The 24,463-nt window shown below is 41.1% G+C and overlaps 1 protein-coding gene across 5 annotated transcripts; it reads right to left on the bottom strand.

Moving 5' to 3' along the window:
• Nucleotides 1-727: 727 nt before the first annotated feature.
• RCOR3 (REST corepressor 3) lies at nt 728-24,463 on the bottom strand. Of its 5 annotated transcripts, none has more exons than XM_015857379.2 (12): nt 24,284-24,459; nt 23,931-23,987; nt 19,652-19,729; nt 17,971-18,023; nt 16,064-16,225; nt 15,591-15,715; nt 14,820-14,916; nt 11,895-12,113; nt 10,174-10,251; nt 9,343-9,400; nt 4,513-4,754; nt 728-4,079 (listed from the first exon to the last, which is right to left on the bottom strand). In XM_015857379.2, the coding sequence occupies exons 1-12, from the start codon at nt 24,408-24,410 to the stop codon at nt 3,735-3,737; spliced, it is 1,641 nt and encodes a 546-aa protein (XP_015712865.1). In that variant the 5' UTR covers nt 24,411-24,459; the 3' UTR covers nt 728-3,734. The 5 variants fall into 5 exon arrangements, with proteins under 5 accessions (XP_015712865.1, XP_015712866.1, XP_015712870.1 ...); XM_015857380.2 differs by having other exon boundaries at nt 14,838-14,916; nt 24,284-24,458; XM_015857384.2 differs by lacking the exon at nt 4,513-4,754 and having other exon boundaries at nt 24,284-24,463.

Here is a 24,463-nt window from a genome sequence, read left to right on the forward strand (position 1 = left end):
TTGCTTGTAAGTAGCATGGATGCTGCTCTCTGTATATGTCCTTCTCTTCCCACAGGAGTATATCCCTTATTCACCAGTAGCTCAGTTAGAATTTAAGTTGTGTTAGGCTGTAATTGGGCATTAAGTGGATTAAAGGCTATACTTCTGTACTTCACGTAGAACTCCCCGCTCTCAGAGATCTCTGCCGTGCTCACACCTGCTTCCAGTGCACCCCGAGAAAGGAAAACGGAGGTTTTGCTGCTTTAACCTTGGGCAGAGCTGGAGGCTCATCGCATTTATCACAATGCCCCAGTTCTATTTAGCACATTTTACAGTGCTCCATTTTGCAGCGTGGCTGTGACAGCCAATTATTCCCTGTTTCCTTTCCACTTGGAAACACAAATTGATCTACATCTTTCCAATAAGTTCCTTTGGCCCTGGCTTTGCTCTGGTCTCTGACACCATTCCTGCCAAGCAGCAGTTCTCACTTCAGCCCATTCTCTCCCTTGATCAGCAAGAGGCTCGGCCCTGTTGTAGTAACCCTCTTCCTCTTAACTTTGTAATCCTGTCCGACTCCTACTCAGGCTCAGGCTCCCCCATCGGTAAACTACAGGCTTATGTTTGCTGGGGGCCACGAGCTTTCCAGAACAAGAACAAAGACAAAAAGCAAAACCTAAGGATACAGGTCATGGTAATTCCTTTCACTCATCGTCAACTGTGTAAGAAATTAAACTGCTGTACGATGATGTGCAATGTTTAGTGATTGATTTTATTAATGCAGGAATACCTGCTTCGCTCCATACCCATTCTGATTTTAAAGTGCAACAAGTAGATCTGATATTTTTGTACATCCATACTTGGCAAGTGTTGTTCCTCAGACGACGTAGTTCAAATTATGCCTTGCATTTGTAAAACCTGTCAGTTTTAGTACCGTTTTGCTTTATTAACTAAAATAAACTGTACAAAAAGCTGTAGAGTTACATTAGCTTTGAACAATGTCAGATACACGTTCTCAGCCGAACTTTAGTGTGCAAACATTTTACATTTCTTTAAAGTGACAAAATTAAGCCAACCTTGAAGTCAGAGTTCATTACTACATTACAAAAACAGGAGACGAGATATGGCAAAAGAAATTCCCCACCGAAATCAACACCATTGTATAATTTTATTTCTAATTCTTAAAAAAATAGAAATGAATTTAGAAGAGAATCACAGTATAAGGGCCCTAACATATTAGACTATTACCAGGTACATAAAAATAGAAGACACAGATTTCTTTGAAACTTTAATCCTTTGATTAAGCAGCAAGCATATCACTCTCCAGGCAAACACTGCTTAAAACAAACCCTACCCCCAAAAACAGGACGTGCAAACTGTATGCACATACTCTGCAAAGCACACAATAAAGACATTTTGCTATGTACATACTTATTTAGTACTACAAACGCTAGGAAATCCCTACTGTGTGCTACAGTGTTTGTAAAGGAAGAAATACTACCCATCTCTGCCCCTCCCGCCCCCTTCAAATACAGCACCTTTGCCCAGTCATAGAATATTTAAACAAGATTAAACTGAATTACAATGTACTGAACAGTTTTATAGCAGTTGGTGGCGGCCAACTCTACTGCAACACCCAACATTCTGCATACTGAAGTCTATCGACGAGACAAGACAAAAATTAGCAAAGGTACAATACGCACACCTGGGAGACTCGATGCTTTAAAGAAAGAAAAAGTGAGAAATACTGGAGGTGCCCTACCACTGCTAACAGCGGAGACACTTGTTGGATGTGGAAATGGATTTCCTATCGGTTTTCAAAACCTATCTGGGGAGCAGCCAGATCCATACGTAACTGTTGAGGGGCACTTAGGACTTCCAGAACAAAGGATTCGGCCATCACACGTTCCTCAGTGCTTGTGTTACAATGCTGCTTTTCTCAGGAGAGGTCATCTGATGCTCACATAGTGGCTAAGAACCTACTCTGATGCAGAAGAAAATTCCTAAGGACCCTTTGTATGAGACGTCAGTGCACTGCTGAAAGCTGTATTGAAAGAAAAATCGAGTTTGATCTAAAAAGATTTGTGAACTAAGCCATAAAGGTGAACACTCTAATTGCAATTTGGGTCACAAATATCAGTCCCTAATACTAGATTTACACAGGTAATAGGATCTGGTGCTGTCAGAACTTGCCTTTGCACAACTGAAAAGCTTCAGCCAACTGCTAACTGATGGCCAGACCACCCCATTATCTGTGGAAAGAACGAGGGAGAGCACATTCCGTTTTCAAATATATTCTCATCTGAGTCATGGGCAAATCTAACTAATAACAGAATGGATTTTAAAGGGTTGTAAACACCAGGTGTGAACAATGCTCTAGAATAGCATGGCAGTTAGCAACGCAATGTTTTTCAACAGCTTGACTCAGATCATAGTTTCAAATGCTGGTATGGAAAATTGAAGCCTGGTTTACTGGGAAGGGAGAGGTGTTTGCTTTAAAAACAAACCAACAAAAGCTACTGCTGAGCATGAATCAGGGTTTTAGACAAGAAAAATGTAGCAGTAAACACAGTGGAAAATAAACCCCAACCTTGTATTCTCCTAAAATGGGGAAGCCATAATTAATACCCAAAGGCAGGTTTTAGTAGTGGATAAAACAAAACAAACCGTGATAGCTGTAACCCAGCCCTCCAATCTGCCAGCAATAGCAGAAATCAGACACTCATTTGACACTGGGCAGGCAGCAGCAGAGAGCCCTATTGCTATGTTACTCCTACTGCCCTCAGCCTCTATACATTCACCATGCATCTTAAGCAAGTTATCAGTTATCTTGTGTATACCAATTGTGAACAGACGCTCTCAGAGGACTGAAATTCTGCTGTACTTATATTAGAAGGGTCAGCAGAAGAACTAATTAAATGGATGGTTCTTGCTAAGCAGTTCCTCTGCTGTCAACCCCCTGGGTGCTGGCGGCTGCTGCCACTTCCCCAGCCCAGCCTATAAGAGAGAGTGCAGCAGGAAGCTGGACTCCTGTTTCCAGACAGCTTCCATGACTAGAACACATGTGAGTTTTGGTATGTTTTACACAATAGCTCACTGAGTTTTCAGAACACTCTTGAAGAGGACTATTTAATAAGAAAGTACCTTTTTTAAACAAGAAAAAAAACATTCTGGGGAAAAAAACATTGAGGGAAGAATAATCTACCTTTTACAATTGCAAGAAATGATTCTACAGGGATCTAAACAGGGCCAAAAATCCTGAACCTAAGGCCATTAGGTTTATTTTTTCTCCACTAAAAAGTAAAAAATGAAATAAAAGTTACACACAGAAAACCACTACATTTAAGTCTCCTACAATATTACTTCTTCCTAGATCTGCCAGCCTACTTTCCCGTAGTTAGATGCTCGACTACAAAGAACCGTAATAAAATAAATAGAGTAAAAAAAAATAAATCAGTTAAGCGAAATCCTGGTGTGCTGAACATTGACTCGTATACGAAGTTAGCTTCCTTCGACAGTAATTCACATAGAGGAGGGTTGTATTGTAGGCATTGTTCTTCTGTACAAGTCTTCTACAAAAAACGTTTTTACACGGGTGGTCATTCGCGTGGCTCCAGTACTGGTTATTACCTTGCTCCTCTGTAAGTCTGGTCTGCTACCTGTGAAGGCTTGCTTTTTTTCTGCTTTGTTTGGAAAAAGAAAAGTACCTTGATACAGTCTTCCAGATGTAGGAGTTAGCATAATTCCGCTTTATTTCTTCAGTGCAGAGTGGACTGGGATTCTGTCTGAATTCCAATCAGTGAGGGTGGCTGCTGGCCGCTAACAGTGGTTAACACCGGCCTTGGGTTCAGACGGGGAGGCATGGAATTAGCTGGGCGGATGAGTGGTGGGGGAGGCTGATTTAGAGTTGGCCTTGGCTGAATAAATCGCGCCTGTTGTTGGAGCGGCGGAGGCTGACGGTGGAGAGCAGGAGCAGCAGGAAGCGCTGGACGCAGTAACGGGGGTGGCTGATTTAAAGTTGCCATGGGAGCGGTAGGAGCTGGAGCAGATGCCTGTGCTGGAGGTGAAGGGCCTAAGCACTGAGTGGTCGGAGTGCTTTGCGCCTGCACAAAGGACAAAGACAAGATTGCGTGAAGAGCCATCCCAGCCGGAACGCAATGCCGTTGGGGTTGCCACTGTCCACTACACAGGAAACAGCATTTAAAAAACAAAACCGAAAAACTGAGAAGTTACTGAAAAGAAATCGCCAACCAAAATATTATAGACGGCAGAACTAAAAATATCTATGAAGCAAGAGTCTTCTTTCTAGAACAAGAACTGTATTTTAACAATAAAACAGTAACGTGATCGTCACTATGAAAGGTGCAGTCCTGTTCCCAGCGGGTTAACGACATTGGCTGAAGTTCTATGCAAGCTTATCATCATATTCTTTAGAATGTGGTTTGCCACTCCACACCAGTTAACCTTACATTACATCACTAAATAAAATGCTGTTCCTCAACCCATGCTTACTTATATCTGGTACACAAAACACACCTCATCTTCTTCATCAGTGCTCTTTCCTGATGGCACATTAGAAGTATTTTTTGTGTCCTCCCCTAAAGCAGAAGCATCACCATTAGAAGCCAGGGTTCCTTGTTCCGCTTCCCATTCCTGCAATACCTCCTCTAAGTTAAACCGACGCCTGTAGTTTACAAAGAAGTTCTTCACTTGGCCAACAGTCTTGTTGCCAATTACATCTGCAATAGCTTGAAAATCTTTACCATATTTGCGGACACCTGGAAGGCAAAGTAAATAACATAGCTGTGAAGGATCAGTCAGACACAGCTACGTGTGATGTATTTATAGAGAGATCCTATGGGACCTGCAAACCAAGGACTCGCTAATTAGGAGGATTTCTCAATTAGGAGAAGGCCTCAATTTCCATTAAGACAAAAATATTTAATTTCATAGCTATCAACACATAAATCAATAACTTTATTAACAAGTCATTACCCACTCTTCTTAAAAATCCTGGCTTATTTACCAAGCCTCCCAACCTAAAACCACAGAGATCTGGACTCTGACAAACCAGTGTGCTTGGACTAAAGGCAGAAGCCCAAACTAAATTCTAGAAGGGAGAGGGAGGGTAACTGAATATATGTGTATAGCTGTAACAGGGTATAGTGCTAGAAATGCCAAGCGACAAAGGTTGACACAGCTTTTGTAGGTTCCCTCCACACCAGCTGCCCACCACCTGCGCAGTAGCTGGTCAGCAGGAGCGCTGAGCACAGGGGCACAGTTCTGTACGTCACGATACACTGCTTATTCCTCCACTTGTGACACACTGTACTGGGGCTAAAGAGTAACTGGCAGGCATTCTCTGGACAAAGTTGTTTTAAAGCTTTCATTCATCATTCAAGCTAGGCAAACAGACCTGGGGCTTTGGACAACCACCTAGCAGAAGGTAAACAAATACAAGATATCTGTGTCTAAGACAGTCTAGCACCAGCCTCCACGAGCAAATTCTGCAGCAAGGAGCAGCGGGACAGGAGATCTTTGCATTGTTCTTTTCACCTGTTTTCATGTCAATATCAATACATTATCAGCACTCCACAAGAAAACGCTGCCGGCCCTTTCCAAAATACCAGCAATGCTTTTTAAAGTTCTAAAATGACATTTACATATGATGTGAAACAAGAACAACAACAACAAACAGAATCTTGTGGTTTAGCACTAAAATTGGAATTAAAATCTGGAAGACTTGGCTCTGTTTATTTAGGGTATTAGTCTAGTTCCTCTTCTCACCTGCCTCAGGAAAAAATCCCCATCCTAGAGCCACAGTTGCACTAAGTTTATTTTTAATCATAAGTGGCCTAAAGAGGTGTGGAACCTAAAGAAATAGAACATTACATGGATGTACTGTAAGGTACTGCAGGGAGCTCTCCAGTCTCAATAAACAGAAGACTCGATTTTACTCTTAGCTAAGCATGAGTGAATTACAATTTGACTTCTTATGTGAAGCTCCTGGTACCTACAGTGTTTAGAGGACAGACACTGTCTCATCACAGAGCTGAAGTTTGTTCCTGATTTCCTGTGTGGCTTCAGAAAATGAAACAAAATATTCAGAAAAGCGAGCATTGTTTCAAATCAGAAAGCCATGGATCTTTGCAACTTAACTGTTAAAAGAGTATGACCTTCATCTTTCTCTGATGTTTTCTACTGTCTTCATTAATAGACACTTCGGATGTGGCGCTAACTCTCACCATAATCTAAGAGACAAGTTCAGCTCTAGAATGGTAACAATTACTGCAGCTGAAGCTGATGTTACAACTGTCAAGAGCTTGGCAACATTAGGATTTTTTCTTGGGCACACAAAAAGAATCCAACCACTCTGGCTGCCAGAAAAGTAGAAAGGAAACAAAAGAATGTAACAGTGACTCTTGGGGGGCACATAGGTATCTGGGCAAGGCCAAGTGAGGGTTTTGGCTCTGCATCAAGTATTAGCTTAAACCCTAAACAGCCTCACGTACCCACTGAGCATTCCCTCCCATGTTTTAATATCCTTGGATTGCCCTACCATTATAATGATCCTAAATGTCTGCTTCAACGTATTTACACCCTCAGAAGTCATCCAGCGAGCAAAGTGCCCAGCAGAACAAAGCACATTTCTGTTCAGGAACCAGTTCAGACCTTTAGTGATTTCAGGGTTGTCTGTTATTAAGCTGTCTATGCCTCCCCTTTACCTGCAGAACTGAACCTCACAGCTAATTTCAACTACAGTTGACAGAGACAAGCCTAATTCTAAGCAGACAGCTCGAAAACAGCGCATCATGCCTTCAACTGAGAGCCCAACTGTGAGAAACATCTAAAGAAAAGCAAATGTCATCAGTTTAGCTACACACAGCACTACCCATCTTGGACTTTTCAGAGTGTTATTTAGCACAGCTGTAGCATCACCACGATGACTTTATGTACAAGAGTGTAGTAAAGCACTTCTACACTGCATCAGAAACAGAAATTCAGTATATATTCTATGCCATTTTTTACACATAAGATTCTGGCACATCTTTAAGTGCTGATGCCAACTCATCATTCATCTGAGCATATTACATGCACATCCTTATACAATTTCTGTGCCAAACAGCACCCAAATTATTTCTGAAGTGTTTAATATGTTATTTAGTAAGACTAATTTCATTAGGCTGCTGCAAGAAAAATTCTAAACACAGCTGCATAGCCTTGCTTTACAGGTATGAGTGCCTCTCCAAGAGCTCAACTGAAATGAGCCCTGATTCTGGGAATCATTCAACCTTCTCTGAACTTTCCCCAGGTAAGAGGTGCACTTCAACTTATGCATGCTCAGCAGCGTTTCATCTTAGATGTCTAAATCAGAGAAACTCATAAACCTAAGTCTTACACTGAGTCTGCTATTTAATTCTGTGCTGCACAGCAAATGATGCCAGGCACACAAAAAACACTAGCTTAGGTTCAAAGCAATATAACGCAGCTCCACAACGAGGCAGAAACAGTTAACCACAACCTCTGTGTTACAACAGCCACAGTTCCAATATAGTGTGAGTATGGTGCCCCTAGCAACCAGCTTACATAGGGCTGGATCTTGGTTTTCCCCAGCTATTTTCCACTGCAAAAGTCAAGCCTGCTTTTCACTTCAAATTTTGCTCTTTTGAACAAATCTTAGTTTAAAAAGATGACTGTGCTCACACAGTTCTGTACACAAATAAAGTTTATGAGTTAACAGCCTCACATGTCAAACTGACCCACTGCATTCAGTGACTATTGAAAGTCAAAAAGCAACTTGATTAATGCTGCAAAAGGTTGGCTTGAAGATCTTAAGTCTGAGTTCTTGACTCCAGTGGAAGCTGCCGTGCTTCTTTTAAGATTACACACTCAGCTCTACTATTATTATGATTCTTTTTTATTTCAGCTCTTTTTTCAGCTACTGCCAATCTCCTGAGATTAGCCCACAGGCTACAAGGGTTAGTTCGTGTTTAGAAAGAAAAACAGAACCCAAACTGTACTGCAGCACATTATTTTTCTGATTCCATGGTAGGAATTAGAGAACAAATTCCAGAAATGTCACCTACCTGCTTAATGCTGATCATTTTTGTGAAATTATTAAAGTAAGCGCCAACATACATCAATGCCTTTAACAAACTGAATCAGTTTTAAGCATACAAACTAAACGTCCCTACACTTGGGTCCTTCAAACGCTAGGCTTCTAGTTCAAGCAACTATTTTGAAGGAAGGGATGAGGGTCTGTGCTGTTCCTCAGCCTGGGAGATGGGATGTTAACACCTACAACAGTCATATGCTGGGAGGATGCACCTCCTCATGTTGCATGTGGGAAGAAAATTAAGAAGTGAGCTTTTTAGCAATACTGAAGGAACTTACGAGAGAAAACAGACTGGGGATGCAGATCTCAGTTTCAGAGGCATGCAAGTTGAAAGGCATGATACACCATTCTCTTCAGCATTTCCATTCACATTTTGAAATAAGCCTAATTGTGAGTTCATTCACCTGGCCAATAATTACTAAGTATGGTTCACCTGGCAATTTCGTACTGATAAACTGATCAATCTTTCATTTTAAAGCAGGTGAAGAACACGGGGATATATCATATATACATATAACTGAGCTGATCTGTATTATTTTAGAAAAGATGATCAATAGAAGTGAATCAACGTATAATTACTTCAAAACAGTAACAGTCTCTCTAGATATATCCTTTGCATAATCCTCGATTAAGCAGTGCATGTTAAAGCAAGACAAGAATCGATTTTCCTTCGTATAAATGAAACAACTGCAAATTAGCCACACTGGTACACTGCTAGAAATTCTGGGAGTTTTCTCCTCCAATGAGAAAAGTTACATCACCATCCACTCAAGACTATCATAGGCCCCCAGTGGGTAGATATCTGCTCTTTCATTCCCATACAAACAGAGAAAAACAACTGCTCTTTGCTGTAGTTTTATTTCTGCCTTTTCCTACTTCAAGGATATGGAAAGATGTCTTAGAAACGTTTGCCTCAAATATTGTTACTCCAACAACTACCTTGGTCTTCCACTTTGGAGAAATCTGTGTAAGGTTATTTAGAAGATGATCAAAGGGTATTTTCAGTATTAATGTAGCTGTTAAACACAGCTAATATTCAATCTTAAATAGAAAAGCTAAGTGAAAGACTAGAAGTGTGATGCTTGAATGAACATGCTAAGTATTCTCACTACTTTTGTTGTTTTCCCAGTAACTTCCTTGTAAGACCAGATAAAAGTTCAGCTTTCTTTAGAAGGAAATATAAGCGCATGCCTGAACACCTCTTAAAATCCTTTGCATCATATTTCAGGTCACTACTACTATTAACGTACCTTGTACTGCAAGAAGCTGCTCTTCTGTGGTCCAACGGGCATTGATTTTCTGATTAGACTATTAAAATTAGAGAAATGGCACAAAGATCATTAAAATGTTTCAACAGCTGTAAAATATCTGAGCATTAGAATGTATTTTAGTTGCATTACAAATTGTAACATAAGTAAAAATCTCTTGCTTATAAGCCATAAATTTATAGTTTTGCTTTTGTGTAGAGGAAGTACCGCTTAAGGATTTGAGCATAGACCTAAAGCAGAGCAAAAAGCTACTCCTAACTTCACCACCTATATCAGAACTTGCGCACAAGCTAATGATCTTTATGCAGACAGAATCTGAATTTGTAGTTAAAGGTATCGAAGGTATTAGAACTTGGCACTGGGAGTCTTTGATATTTGTGTTACATCCCATATGCAAGCCTTTCAAACAGCCAAAAAGAAAACTTCTGTAGTCATCTGTCATTCACTTCAAATGCCCAAATCTTACACACACTGATGTTTTCACTAACAGCACAGAATTTACTGCTAGCAATCTACATAAACTACTTCTAATCAGAAAAACAATGAGTCAATTTCATCTCCCCGTCATCATAAACAGATACGACATTTCAGTTTCTTCTGCTTACTGATTCTGCCAGTAAACATTAAAAAAAAAAAAAGCCTACTACTAATTTCTTGTAAGAAAGACCAGACAGACTCACCACATCACGTTATTCAATGGATCTTGTTTAAGCTGCTGCTGTAACGCAAACACTACACTGCAGCAAAACATTTCTGTAGCTTCCCACTAATGTAAGTGCAAGGCCACAAGTTCTGATATTTATTCTGATTTACCTCAGGAGGTTTGAATTCTTCAATCCCGCCTTCCATTTTCTGTTTAAGTGCACTGTTTACTTGCTTAGCATTTTGAACCTTGGTCAAAAACAACAAAGTTAATCAGCTCCACAAAGAAAGTTGGTCACTTTACACATATATCTTCACTAGGATTGCCACAAGTGTACCTCCTAAGTTAGAAAGAGAAATATTACGGTTTAAGGCTTCACTACTTTTAACCATTTTTTAAAAAAGTTAAAAAAATAAAAATAAAAAGTACAGCACAGTTCACTATGGAGAGAAAAATATTCAAGCCAGTTTTTCCAAAAGAACAGGTTGTCTGCAAGAACATGAAACGAAGGACACAAAACACAAGTTTTGATAATGATACGTGTGTTCTTGAAGAAGAATGCAGAGTATTCTAGACCTAAAATTCAGTTCCTAGATTTGTAAGAGAGATGTGCTGTTTGTGCAAACTTCTTCCTTCGCCAAAAACTACTTTGAAAAAGAAGAAAAGAACAAGCATGAGATGTTTCCAGTTAGTTGCTTCTGACAGACTGCTTTTTACTCATCTATGGTTGTGATTCCCCTTACGGATGCTTGCTGGATTTACTGAAAACACATAAACAAAATGCCTTAGCCTATAGAAAGAAAAGAGCTTCTAAAATGCACTTATACCTACAGATCTACTAATATATCTATTAGCCATTTAAACCTGACAGCGATGCACATAAGGTGACATAGTAAGAATGCAGTTTTGCATACTACGTTGCGCATGTATTACAAGAGTTCTTTAAGTGCGGACACAAAAGCAGACGGCTCAGTAGGAGATTCCAAAGGCCACATCCCTGAGATCACTGCAAGAAAAGAAGAGAAACCTCAAGGATGTAACTCACCTACACTCAGGCTAAAGAGTGAAACCCAACTATGCTATTTAGTCCCAAAGTCCTGCTGTGATAGAAAGAAGCATATTTATCCTGCAAAAGAATACAAAGGAGCAAAAAGCCCATGAAACCCTTTGTTTACTCCACGATTTTGCAATGTGGCAGCTCTTAGCGGTCTACAAGGAGGCAGAAATTCCAGGAGATAAGCCTTGAACTTGTAGCCACGTCGCTCCTAGGAAAGCAAGCATGTGTGTACCGTTGTGCCCTTAAAAGCTGAATAGATTGCGTTTCAATTTTAAGTGCCAGAGGTTAACATCTTCATGCAAAGGAGGCAGGCATAACAAGAGAAGACTACAAATTCAGTAAGAAGCAGAAAGCTCATCAATTCAGAGAAATAACAAACCCATTATTTTTTCCCCTCATACTTCCATGTTATGTGGGGTTCCACAATTTGGAAAACAGCCACAATTTTAAGCATAACACAACTCCCACCACTTCACTGGTTGCATTCTCAACTGTCACATACATGTTTTTACCAAAGTAAGGAAAAAGAATCAAATATGACTTCAGTTTTCTCCTCTCCCCAAATAAACAATGGTGTTATTTTTTCATGCCATGCTCCCCCCCCCCACCCCTTTTTAAGAGGGTCGTCTTGTTTCACATTATCCACAAAAGCAGAGAAACAAAAAAATAAAGCTGAAGAACAGCTACTGTCCAGCATTTCTGGTGATAACTGTGGAACAAAATTAGCAAGGCTCACATTAAAGATGTTTCAGACTCTTCACAGGTAATCTTACAATCTACAAAATCATTACAAGAACAACTTGAGATGAAAACAAGACCAATAACCCATGGTACCTGTCGCTTTAATGAGATTAGTTCCATATCCAGCTGTCTAAGAATTGTGTTGGCTGCATTGGGACTACAGGAAACAGCTATCACATCTTCCTGGGTCAGGTACATGCCTTTTGGTGGACGGCATTTGGAACGCTGAGAATGGTGGCGATGCTGCAAGCTCTGATACTCTCTTCTACCCAGCCCTATCTTGCTGGTTTGAACAGGCTGCTCATTATTGCCCTTTAATTTACAAGAAATAAATCATTAAAGAATAACAGCATCTTACACAGAACTTTTCTTAAGAACAACATATCACATAGCATTGTAATGTCATACTTAGGACAAAAAACCCCCACTGCCCTGCCCACATGTCCAAACTAAGTCCCACAGATGAACTGATGTAGCACACTAGTCATTTGCTGTATCAGCTTGCAGTACACTTAGAAACATCCATTTTCCTTCTTTTTTTTTTCCTCGAGCATAGCTGAAAATTCAGAATATGGTATAGAAATCACATCTGAATGCTGTGAGAGAGGGCAGGAATCAAGAACTTCTTGCGTACACAGATGCTAAATATATATACTACATGTCTAAACCAAGTAATCCGTGGATGTGTGCCTTGACTTTCTGTCAGCTATGGAGACATCAGGAGATGGTTAGGGAGGGAAATCAGAGAAGTCTATTAGGGCTGGCAATAATGCACGATGGCACTTTTCCCTGTTGCAAGCTCTCTAACTTGGAAAGTGATATTGCTGCTTGCTTTTTGAGGGGATTTGAGATTTGGAAAAGATGATGGATTTACTTTTGCAGTCTTTATAAAATTCCTTGTAATTTAGCAAGGTTAAGCCTTTCTTTTTCATTTCTTTGAAATGGAAAGGGACAGTAAAGAGGAGATAAAGTCATTACAAATACTCTTGATATATTTGGACGCCTAGGAGGACAAAGTTTCAGCTTTGCCCTTTATGGACATAATTGCACATGGGCTAGTCTGTAGGTATAGGACTCTTGTAGAGCAACTGGGTAGATCATCTACAGACCAGGAACAGAGAAGGAAAACTGACTCTCCCTGTAAGGATTTTTTTGAGTTCAGAGAAGTGCTGAATATCAGAACAGTGACATGACTCAGGCTTTTTGCTACCCCATGAAGCTTCCCATTGCTCCCCCCTGCTGGCACCCTTGCAGGTTAAAAGTAGGTGGTCATCTGATCACAGTGAAGAGAAAACAAATTGCAGCAGCCATGATCATTATCTTCTGGGGCATTAGGACAGATTAGCAAAGAGTATTTTGCTCTTCTAAGCTTGACCTTCTGCCACATCCTCTTCACAACTAATGCAACATCTTAATCCAGTCCACAGACTTAATAGAGGTGATCTTAAAAGCACTTAGGATATTTGCTCTCCCTTCAAAGTTGATGTAGATCTTTGACATTTAAAAATGCCAAGGTTAAGTTCACTACTACCCCACTTATACAATTTGTTTTCTAGTTCAGCATTGTCCTTTCAGTGTGGCATTGCAGTTCTCTTCTGCTCAATCTGGATTTATAGAGAGAACATTCTTTCAAGTTTTTGTCCCATCAGGCTGGAGCGTTTGGCTTATTTCAATTTTCTCAGGTAAGATAAAGTTCCCATTGCTCTGCACTTTCAAGTAGCCTATTTTACCTAGGAAATGAAAGTATGTAAATCCCACCAGAAATATCAGATCACAAAATTATTTAATGTAGATCCAAACAGATCATCTGAAATTTCTTTGTCCTGTTCCTAGAAGTCTATGAACATGCTACTTCCAGTCTGGACTGTGTGATTCAAACAATAACTAAGGAAACTTAAGCAAAAAAGCCATTATTTACAAGTGGTTTCGGCAGTAACCAAAACCAACAGACTGTAAGAACACTGTTACTAATGGCAGACTAAAAAGTAAAGAGGTAGAAGTAAAAAAAATATCAGGGCTTGTGCCATTTCAGGTCCTAGACAACACATATGGGCATATTAAAAAACAAAACCTCAACCTCTTTTATAGGAAGGGATCTTTGTAATTGTTCTTATTTCCTCCCTAAGGCAGTTAGAGAGAAAAAGTGATGTCAAAGATCACTGCAAAACTGAGAACAGAATTCAGTACGGCCAGCCTCTGACTTAGCATCATCTCTGTTAGAACTACAAAGTTTATTAATAATCCCAGATACTACTTCATGATTCTATAGGGATATTAAAATTTCATGCCATCTTTCCCCTCATTCTCCAGGAGTACAAATGCTCAAATTCTAGGAAAACCACAAAGGCATTAATTTGATCAAGGAAACAATCGAACATTTATACACTTAACTGTGCTTTTCTAGTCTTGTTCATAAACAGCTTCATGTTATAGCCCAAAGAAAAACAATAACCTCAACACACTCTGAGCACAGCACTTATCTGTAAAGCTAACAGCAAGTGCTCATTTAAGGGGACTTTTTTTCTCTGTACATTTACTAGTAAGAAGCATCTCAATTTAGCCACAGATAGCTGAAATGCACAACTTCAGTGTGGCTTCAAAAGAATAAAATAATTATTCTTAGGAAAAAAAAAGTCATTTAATTAAAAAATGCAAACATTTAATTTGCAGTATTTCACAACCAATAACATTTTTGGCACATTAACAAGATAGAGGTAGGGGGAATGCTGTTTTAACAGGTAATTACGGTAGTAATAGCATACATCTCTTACAGAGATAGTGAAATTATGACCAAAGAATGGCAAGTATACATATGTATGTGTATATATATATATATATATGTATATATATATATATACACACACACACACATAGTTTATATTGGATGTGATCAAAACCCTGATCAACTAAAAACCCTGTGATGTCATCAGGCAGCAAACACAGATGTTACATCTCTCTACTATGAGATGTGTTCTTCATAGTAATACAGTCACAGAAAACAAACAAACTGACATTCACCATTAAGTTATCTGTTACCTCCTTTTTGGCTTCTTTTTTGGGATCATAATCGCTATCATTTCCATCCATTGGATGAGGTTCTTCTACGTCATCATCACTGAGGAGACATGATAAGAAGCCGGTCACTTAGCCATTTTTAATCACAGAATCACAGAATTGTAGGGGTTGGAAGGGACCTCCATCATTTCAAAACCACTTGTAAGACAGTATAACTGGTACTGCTGTAAGAAATTGGTGTCACCTTTTTGCAGTTCAACCACTTGTGTCAGCATCAACACTTACATAGTCAACTACAAGGCCAAAAATATCCTTTCATTTGTCAAATTAGCTTTAACAGGTCAGTTTTCCAACTAAAACCAATAAACACTTGTTTAAGTCTGTGGGGAGCAGAAGAGGACACTAAGATGGGAAAATTCAGGACTACTTTTTCACTAATTTAAAGTGCTTCAGAGAGGGAAAAAGGAAAAAAAAAAAAGTAAGCCTACTATTTTAATTCAAAGACAGAAGACTGAAAAGAGTAATTCACACAGTATAATTTCCAACTAACGTGAATGTAAGAAGAAAGTTCCAGATATTATGAAAAAACACAAAGTGTTGTATTAAAAGAAAATTGATCGCCTTCCCAGATTTTCCAGCTACAGAGTAGCTTCAATAAGTTGAAAACAGCTGGAAATTACTCAAAAAAAATTACCCGAAAAGACTTCTACCTTTTTCATCTCCTTACCGAAAAAGACTTCAGTCTCTAATTAGCTACTTAAGAATATGACTTACCTGTCACCTTGATTATTTCTATTAGCGAGCTTTCGAGCCTGTCGATCCATCAAACTTGTCCTCGAGCGCGTTTTTTTCCAAGAATAGTAGTATTTTACCAGGCTCGCAATAGTCTTGTCTGGAAGCTAGAAGAATCCATTAACATATTAATACAATTTTTTGTTAACGTTCCACCTAAGATTATAATTCTGTTCTATTTACAACCATCTTTACCCAACTATCTTAAATGCATGGATGAGATTGAAAGGAGATGCATTTTAATAAAGCTGAGGGGCAGGGCAAGGGGGAACTTTTTTATTAAATGGGAAAAGCTACATCTTGTACCATACGTGGGGAAATTAACTTAGATGTTACATTCTAAGCTGTTTCCCAAAACACCTCTGCCAAAATCAGGACAAAATCTTAGCGCAGTGGAAGCCTTTGTTTCAATGCACCTCAACTTCTTAACGCTTCTGATCAAAATGTTACTTTACCATTTGCTGGATCCTGTGAAAGCTCTTTCCATGGAAGCTAAATGCTTGTTCAAATAGGACTTTATCTTCAACTGTCCATTCATCGGGGAAGGGAGTGAAGTTAGGGAGATCCGCAAGGGACTTCTCAATATTGTGTTTATGCCAAAACAACATGCCGAGAGCCTTTGAAAAGAAATAGTCCCTTTTTGGATTTAGTCCATTTTCTACAATGTTGAGAAAAGTTACGTTAAAAAAAAAAAAAAAAAAAAAGGCAAAAATATATTCTAAATAAAATTGACCACCAGAAGCCCTTCTCAAAATACACGTACAATTTTGTGGGCTATGTACTCATAGGCTACAATATTCTCTTTGGAGATAGTGTGAAGAGTGGGCACATCTGTACTTCATCATTAGATAGATGGATTAGTGAGGTAATTTAAGGTTGGCATGGCAGCAGTACTTCTAAGGTAGCATAAAAAAGGTTGACAGACTTGAATCTGACCTGCTTTCTCTTTTTACAAGTATGTATCACCTACACAGTTCCATACGGGCCTTCAAGACTTTATTACCAGCCCACTCAAAAAACAAACAAACAAACAAAAACCAAAAAAAAAAAAAAAAAAAAAACCAACAAGAAAAAAACTTTTTTGCAGCCAGAGGATCATCCAAAACGTAAGTTTGAAAGTTCAAAGTGAGAGTGGTCTTTCTCCAACTCTCCAATCCACAAATAACAGCACGGCCAATTTCACATCACGCGCACCTAATAGGGAATGGAAATTTAAATATATATTCTTACATAGTTTCATTTCTCAACATTCTTTAAGAATTTTAGACCATTTAGACTTACTGCCTGAGAATCAATGACAGGTTTGATGCCAAGTCTGGCATGGGAATTTGGGAACACAATCCACTCTGTATGAAACACACAGCGCAGACGTGACCACCAGTTGTTCCATAAGATCTCCAGGCCCTTTCTAACAACCCAGATGCAAGAAACCTCTTCTCTTGTTCAAATGGCAAGCAACAAGCACCTATTGCAAAGATAATTCCTATTTCAACTATAAGTTGCCTCGAAATCTAGTCCTGTTGTAGACTTATTTTGAGATCTCCAAGCTCCATCTCTCCTCTAACAGAAGCCAAACCACATATAAACATTGCCAAACTGCACTATTCTAGAAATCAGCGACAGCAGCACCATCTTCTCTGGATAGCACTTGACTTGATGAGCATTAAGTCTTTGCTGTTATAAGCCTTCATCCTCCAAAACTTAAGCATACAACCTGTTCCAACTTGCATATCCATTTTGGGGGGGTTCATAGATAATCTCAGTTTTACATAATTTGGGTAAGTTATTAAGAAAATTACAACACAACTATGTGCAGGTCAGCAACACCTTCACTTATACTTTTTAACGGGATGTTGACTGGAATGTATTAAAAATATAATTAATCTTGTTTGTTATCCTTAAACCTAGAATTTGATATTTTTTACTAGGAAAAAACTCATGAAGTTTCGCTTTTTCTTTTGTTTAAATATCACTTCTGGCCCTATTGCAACAAATGGCTCAAAATTCTACCATGTGTGAATTGTAGAATTAAACACTGAATTTGTAAGCCACTTTCCTAAGAAATTCTTTAGCTAAATATACACACACAATTGCATGACATGCCCAGCGTATCGAGAAACATACCAAACCTTTCAAAAGTGTACATTACAAGCTGAGCATGTCATGAAAACAAAGAGCTCAATCTTTTGCAGAGAATCCAGACCACAACTGTATGCAGATCCATTTAACTGCAGTGTTTGCTGCCGTGCCTGAAGAGAAACAGCGTTAATTAATGGTAACCAAGGGGGAAAAAAAAGAATTGTGTTACACTTTTATATCTTAAAAATTCTTTAAATTAGCACTCTCGCTTCACGGCACTTACCTGTTCCACATTGTATCCATGTTTTTCCTTTGCTATTGCTATATATTCATCCACTGTAACAAAGCAATGTCAAAATTATTCTTTAGTACTTAGAAATTCCACTACAAGGCCCCATAGAATTATCCATCTAATATGGGAAGAGTGTCTTTCCATGCTTTAAGATACTACATACACCCAGGTCCCTCTAAACATTGAGCTAATCTGTAATCATAGCAAATAAACTGTAGTACAATATTTAATTTTTGTGAAGTTTAGAGAGTAGTTCTTTAGACAAAAGCAAAGTCTTTGTGGAACCCACTCCAAAGAACACAGACATGAGGGGAGTACTTGGACACCTGGGATAGCTTTGAACTGAAGTACCTTTGCTGTTTGTATTCCCAAACATTAAGAATTAACGTAGTTTATTGTGAGCAGATTCTAGATAGATAATTACACATATCCTTTAAATGGATATAGTTAATTTTAACTGATCTTAAAATTAATTATTACTGCAGCATGAAGCCAATTCACAACGCAGAATACAAAAAATTCAATAATTATCAACGTTAATAATATGTTTTAAAATCATATTTGTGTACATTAGTGCTAGATTTGAGCTGAATATCACCCATCATTACACAGTTAGGTCTGATGGAAGTCCTGCTAGTTTTAATCTTCAATAGGTACTTTATTTCTACAGAAACAAACTCTTCCCATTCACCCATTACAATTCACAATTAAGTGGTAACCAAATTAAGTTAGAAGGAAGGACAATTGAGAAAATGAAGCACTTATATTCTCATTATTCAAATGAACCAAAGATGTCCTTGCCATGAACTGCTGCCGCAAAGAGTTAGTTGTACCTTAAATGAGTGAAGCAAGTGTTCAGTAACCATCCTTGTATTTAATTTCTAACTGTTCTGCAGTAGATGAGGATACATTCCCTCAGATGCAAAGGACACAAGCCTCTAACTACTGGCACGCTATAGAAACTGCCCCAAGGATCAGATTCTTGTGACTGCACCCTCAAAAGTCTGTTTCTCTGCATTACCTCATAGGAGTGGGGTTTAAACTGGACTAAACATATAATTGATTACATTCATTCAGGTAATTCTTCCATAAAATGATTAAGGCTGCAAAAGATCACTAAGATCATCTAGTCCAGCCATCAGCTCATCACCCCCATGACCACTCAACCACCTCCATATTTCCTGTACACTTCTAGGGACGGTGACCCCACCACATCTCAGAGCAGCCTGCTCCAATGCCTCACACTCTGAGACAAAATGGTTCATATTTCAGATCACTTTTACAGGGAAAAAATGATCCATTTTTTCCTAATAAAGCAGAAGCAATAATCTCTTGAACAGGGTCTTAACAAAACTTTTCCTTGAATACAACCATTGCAATTTCTTTTCCAGTAAATTTAGAGCAACAAGTTCCTCACTGTTAGATGCTTTGTTTCTTTATTAATAACTAAAAGGCTTCAGACACTGGTCTGAAACATACAGCACATTCAGTGCAATTGGAAACAGAGACTTAATTACAAGATAAGATAGGGTCACCTATAGCTTGCTAAATAAAAGCAAAGCTTCTTACAAATCTGGAAGTCCACTAAAAAAGTCAACAGCAAACAGGAATTCTAGAAACAATTACTTAATTTAACTTAAACATTCAAATTTCTAAGCAGAGCGAGACTTACACTTGGCATCCGGGATATTATGATATGGTGACCATACGAGCATCCCTCCATTATCTTTATCGGTGTATTTTGTGGCACCTGTAAGAAAACAAGCAAGTCTTAGTGTTATCGAAACATAACAAGAGACACTAAGTTAAAAGTCAACCACCTTGAGAAGCCCAGCTCAACTAAGGTTTTGATTTCCATAGCTTTGTAATGTTGATCACAGCCAACCAAACTGCACTGCTATAAAAGGTAGACAGATTTAAGGGTCTTTTTCTCCCCTGTTTCTGCTTCTCCTCTACCTGAACCATAGCAAGGGAAGCAGTTCAAGTGACAAGTCGTTCAGAAGGACAAAGCAAGTTTTGCAACGTTGACGCGACTCTGTGCAAAGCACCACGTTCCACTCTCTTTGATTTAAAAACACGTGTTTAAAGAAAGTTCCCAGTATTGGAAAAGCACCAACTAGTAGTTACTTTTTATGGGCATTCTACAAATGCATTCAACATTTCAACTTCTGAAGACACCACTCGACAAATGGAGCATTTACACCCCTGTCAGCATGAACTCCTTGAGGAAGCACCTTGGAGAGGAACCTCACATCTTTCCTGGAGAAGAGCAGACTTACTTTCTCAAATACTTTTTCACTCCACTTTAAGCTCTCACCTTTGATATTTAGATTCTACATCTTGTTGAGAAACAAAGCACAAAATGATAGCGACTCGGTACCTTCTAACCATATGCTAAGCTTTGCTGTTCTTCGCTCTTTAGTTTGGCAGCGTTCTGTAGTTGCTATCATCTTTACAGTCTTTAGACCCATTACGATTGCAAACTCAAAAACAATTAGAAACACTGAAAGAACTCCTGAGTCTGCTGAACCACATACAAGTAACTGCAGTAAGTTTAAGAATGTGCACAGAAGCCACAAAGCATTGGTTTCAAAGCGTAACACAACAAAAAACCCCAACCTTTCCAAGCCTAGCACAAGAGCAAATTCTCTAATACAATATTCTAGTTCAGACAAAGAAAGTATGATGTTTTAGTCATTAGAAAAGCAATACTCAACAACAGTGATGCAAATGTGTCACCGTTGTACCACCTATTCATCCAGTTGTTTTCTATCAGAAAAGAATGATTGTTGTCCCCGTATCCCACTCTCTAAAAGTAGAATCTAGGATGACCACTAGAGAACACATCAGTCTATCAGGCTCTGTGCTTGCACATATCTAATGCCTAAACTTAATGTGAGCAGACTCTCAGTTTTCCCTTAAGAAAATAAAATGATAATCCTGACAGACACCTGCCGACCTGTTTATGTCAAGGATGCTGTCTGAGAACTAAGGTTAACAACCCACGTCCTGAGCCCTGTCATTTGTGCCTGCAGGAGGCAGCCAATGAACAGCCCCAGCAGGCAGCCCTTTCAGGTTCAGCAGGACCCAGCCAACTGCTCCTCCCAGATGGCATCTCCACGCAACCAAAGGAAAAGCAAAGGGTGGCAAAGGCATACACACACATGTAGGTTGGTACTTGCATGAAGGCATCCTGTTCTCAGACCAGAGTTTCCAGAGCTATCATACTGGGATCCTTCCAACTCTATAAGCAAGACCAGGGTATTTCTTCATGAGAACCATTTCTTGTCCTTCGTGCCCAAGTGTTTGAATGAGCAGCACACTTCCACTCCTAAATAAAGGCTGAACTGCTTCCCAAAGGCAATATGCTCATTATGGGCAGAAGCTGGAAATACCAGGCAGCACCTTACCCACAGCAGGTGAGAAGAGCAGAAGCATACGCCAATAAGGAAGACAAAACCCATTAGCTACATCTCAGACACATCTCCCCTACCCAACCACAGCGAGCTACTTTATTTAGAGAAGGTTTCTGCACTTTGGCTGCTGCCAGTGCTGTCAGGAAGCAGCGGTGGCTGGAGATGACAGTCAGCACTCCCTATGGCTTCTGTAAAGGAGCAACCGCAGCACCAGGCTGACTGCTGCTACACTGCAGCTTAGTGCTAGCAGAAGTCAGGTGTGCTTGGAAAACACTGCTCTGTGCGTGACTGTAAGTACTGAGAATAAAATAAGTATCTGGAAACGTTCTTGACTTAATAATGGCATTGGGGTGTCTGGCCATTTAACTTTAAAACCCAAGGACTGGACATCTTAGAAAAAATAAATTGGGGACTATGAGGACAGATGACATAGGACAAGATGCAAATCCTACATACTTCACCATGCTGTCCCCATTACTTCCATTTAACAGATGCCATTTTTATATAGGACTGTTAGGAGAAAAATTGTAAGGATATACAATGAAATGAAATCCTTAAGCAACCTCAAATGCTCCAACACATTCTTCTCCACTCACCCCCCAAGAACAGGGTAAATGGGAAAGCAGGATTTCAGCACTAAGCAAGTGGGACTCATACTAAAGCCTCTGTGAACTCTCATTGTACCACGGCCTTCCTGAGTCAGGACAGCACTGATTCTTCAGCATAAAATCAAACTCCTCAGGCAGCGATATCACAGAGCTCACACAGCAGCACAGCACCTTTCCAGCAATGGCATTCTCTGTGGCTCTTTCCCTAAGAAAAAGATTGGATGGCCCCCAGTGAGGACACAGCTCTGCCATACCCTGCCACATAGATGGGTGGGTCAGAAGGCTGAGGCAGAACGTTTTGCCTTGGGAACACGAAGTACTACAGGGAAACCAGCAGGAGGAGACAAAAACCTGGGGTGTGGGAGATGGTTTATTAACTCAGCAAATGAGGTGAAGGGATCTAGGGGCTTTATTTTATTAACGCCATTTATCACAGCAAGTAAATGGATCTCACTGCTGCTATGTCTAATGATGATTCCAAGCGCCATTTGCACAACAGCTCTGGCCAAAGGCTTAACTCTGCAAAGGGGTGATGAGTACAAAGTGGGAAGAGCACATTTCAGCTTCTCCCAGCTGCTGCTTTCAGCCAACCCCCAAACACCAGCAAACAGCTGATTCACCTCTTTTTTTAAACTAATTATCTTCAACTTTTTTCCAACCAGAGCTCACCTAGTTACTGCTATAACTTTAACCATCAATATTTTCTTCCTCAACGCATTGTTGCAAAGCATCGCTCACATTGTATTTACAGTCTGACAAAGAGAGACCGATGGCTCCTGGTTGGTTCTGCTCAGTTCTGTGGGCTTTGACACCAGCCAGTTCCATCTGAAATGGACTCCTGCCTTGCAACTACCTTGTTAAAGAAGCATTTGAAATCAGGTATCCCAGCATAGCAGGGAGGCCCTCAGGAGAAAAGGCCTCAGAGGAACTGCAGGAGGAAAAATCATGGAAGTGAGTCAATTAGAAATAGCACCTACAACTATTTATGCAAACCCACAAGTATAATGGAACATCCACTGCATCATTTGCTACGTTAAAATAAAACATAACCAAACACAGCGACAATAATAACACAGGTGCATATGAGAGAGGACAACAAGAGCACAGCTTTGTGCCCAGCAACCCTCGGAGATGCTGCCCCAAGAGCCAGCAGAAAGCAAGCAGGAGAGAGCACGGGATCCTGCTGAGAGCTCCTCGGTTTGGTATCACAGTAAGGATCGCATCCTACTTTTACACACTGTGAAGTTTGCCGTGTAACGTAAAATGTAGCCGTTCCAAAGGAGTTCCCATCTGCTCGGCCCAAGGGTCGGGCTTTGCGCACTCAGAACAATGCTGCGCGCCTCTTCTAGAAGAGTTAACCAAAGGCAAAAGGAAGGCCGTGCATTATTTCCAGGTGGCCTGTAGGAAAAGCAAGCCCAGGCTGCACATCAGAGGTGATCGTTTGATTTATTTCCACGGAGGCAGCGTTAGAAGGAGAGCAGCGGGCGGCGGGCCCCATTAACAAAGGCCCCGGGCAGGCGCCGCTCTCGGTTAAGGGCATCCCCCCGCCCGTGGCCTGCAGGACCCGCGCCCGGCGCAGGGGCTGGGGCCGAGGAGGCACCGCGAGGAGCCGCGGCCCAATCCTCTTCCGCTAGGAAATCATCTGACACCGCCGAGCCCGTTCGGAGAGCGCCGAAGTCAACGGTGGAGCCGAGCATCCCCCGGGCCCCGAGCGGGCGGGCAGGAGGGGGCCGCGCTCGGGGCTGACCGCCGGCAGATGCACAAAGCGGGAGGGAAACCACCCACAGCCCGACCCCAACATCCCTCCCAACCCCGCGCCACGAGCATCCCCGCAGACACAAGGAAAGGGAAAAAAAAAGAAAACAGAAAGAAAAAGGAGAAATCAAATATTAATAAGAAAAAATAATTTAAAAAAAAGCGATTTTACCGGGCTCAAAGTCGGGGATGCGCGCCTGGTATTCCGCGCCGACCCTCATGCCTACATCTGCAACACAGAGCGGAGGGAGGAAGGGCAGCGGTGAGCGGCCGCGCCGCCGTCCCAGCCCCGCGCCGCGCGGGGGGGCGGGAGCGCCGCCCGGGAGCCCCCGCTGCCGCCGCCGCCACCGCGCGGGCGAAGCCACCTCCTCCCCCCGCCCCCCCGCGGATGGAGCCCCGGCGGCCGGCAGGGAGGGGGCCGGGGGGGCGGGGGCTGCCTCGGGCAGAACAATGGGGGCGGCGGGCGCTCCCCGGCCCTCGCTCCCCCCCTCCGGCTCGGCGGCGCGCACACGGCCCGGCCCGCACCGTGCTCGTCGCCGCTGTCGGCGCCGCCGCCGTCCGGCTCCGAGTAGGGCCCGTCGGACGGGCTGCCGCCGCTCTTAAGGCCGCCCGCCCGGCTCCGGCCCCCCCACAGCTCCGCGCCCTGATCCATCGCGCGGGGAGGGGGCTGCCGGGGGGGGGGGGCAGTTACCGCGCAGCCGCCAT

The sequence above is a fragment of the Coturnix japonica genome, chromosome 3, assembly GCF_001577835.2.
Source record: "Coturnix japonica isolate 7356 chromosome 3, Coturnix japonica 2.1, whole genome shotgun sequence".
In the NCBI taxonomy this organism is placed as follows: Eukaryota; Metazoa; Chordata; class Aves; order Galliformes; family Phasianidae; genus Coturnix; species Coturnix japonica.

Excerpts from the sequence above, each read along its gene's own strand:
- RCOR3 (XM_015857379.2), bottom strand. The coding sequence starts at position 24,410 with ATGGATCAGGGCGCGGAGCTGTGGGGGGGCCGGAGCCGGGCGGGCGGC. Across the intron at positions 10,252-11,894 it reads TAATCTCATTAAAGCGACAG|GTTCAAAATGCTAAGCAAGT; the intron begins GTACCATGGGTT and ends TTTTTGACCAAG. Across the intron at positions 4,080-4,512 it reads GCACTGATGAAGAAGATGAG|GCGCAAAGCACTCCGACCAC; the intron begins GTGTGTTTTGTG and ends TCCTTTGTGCAG.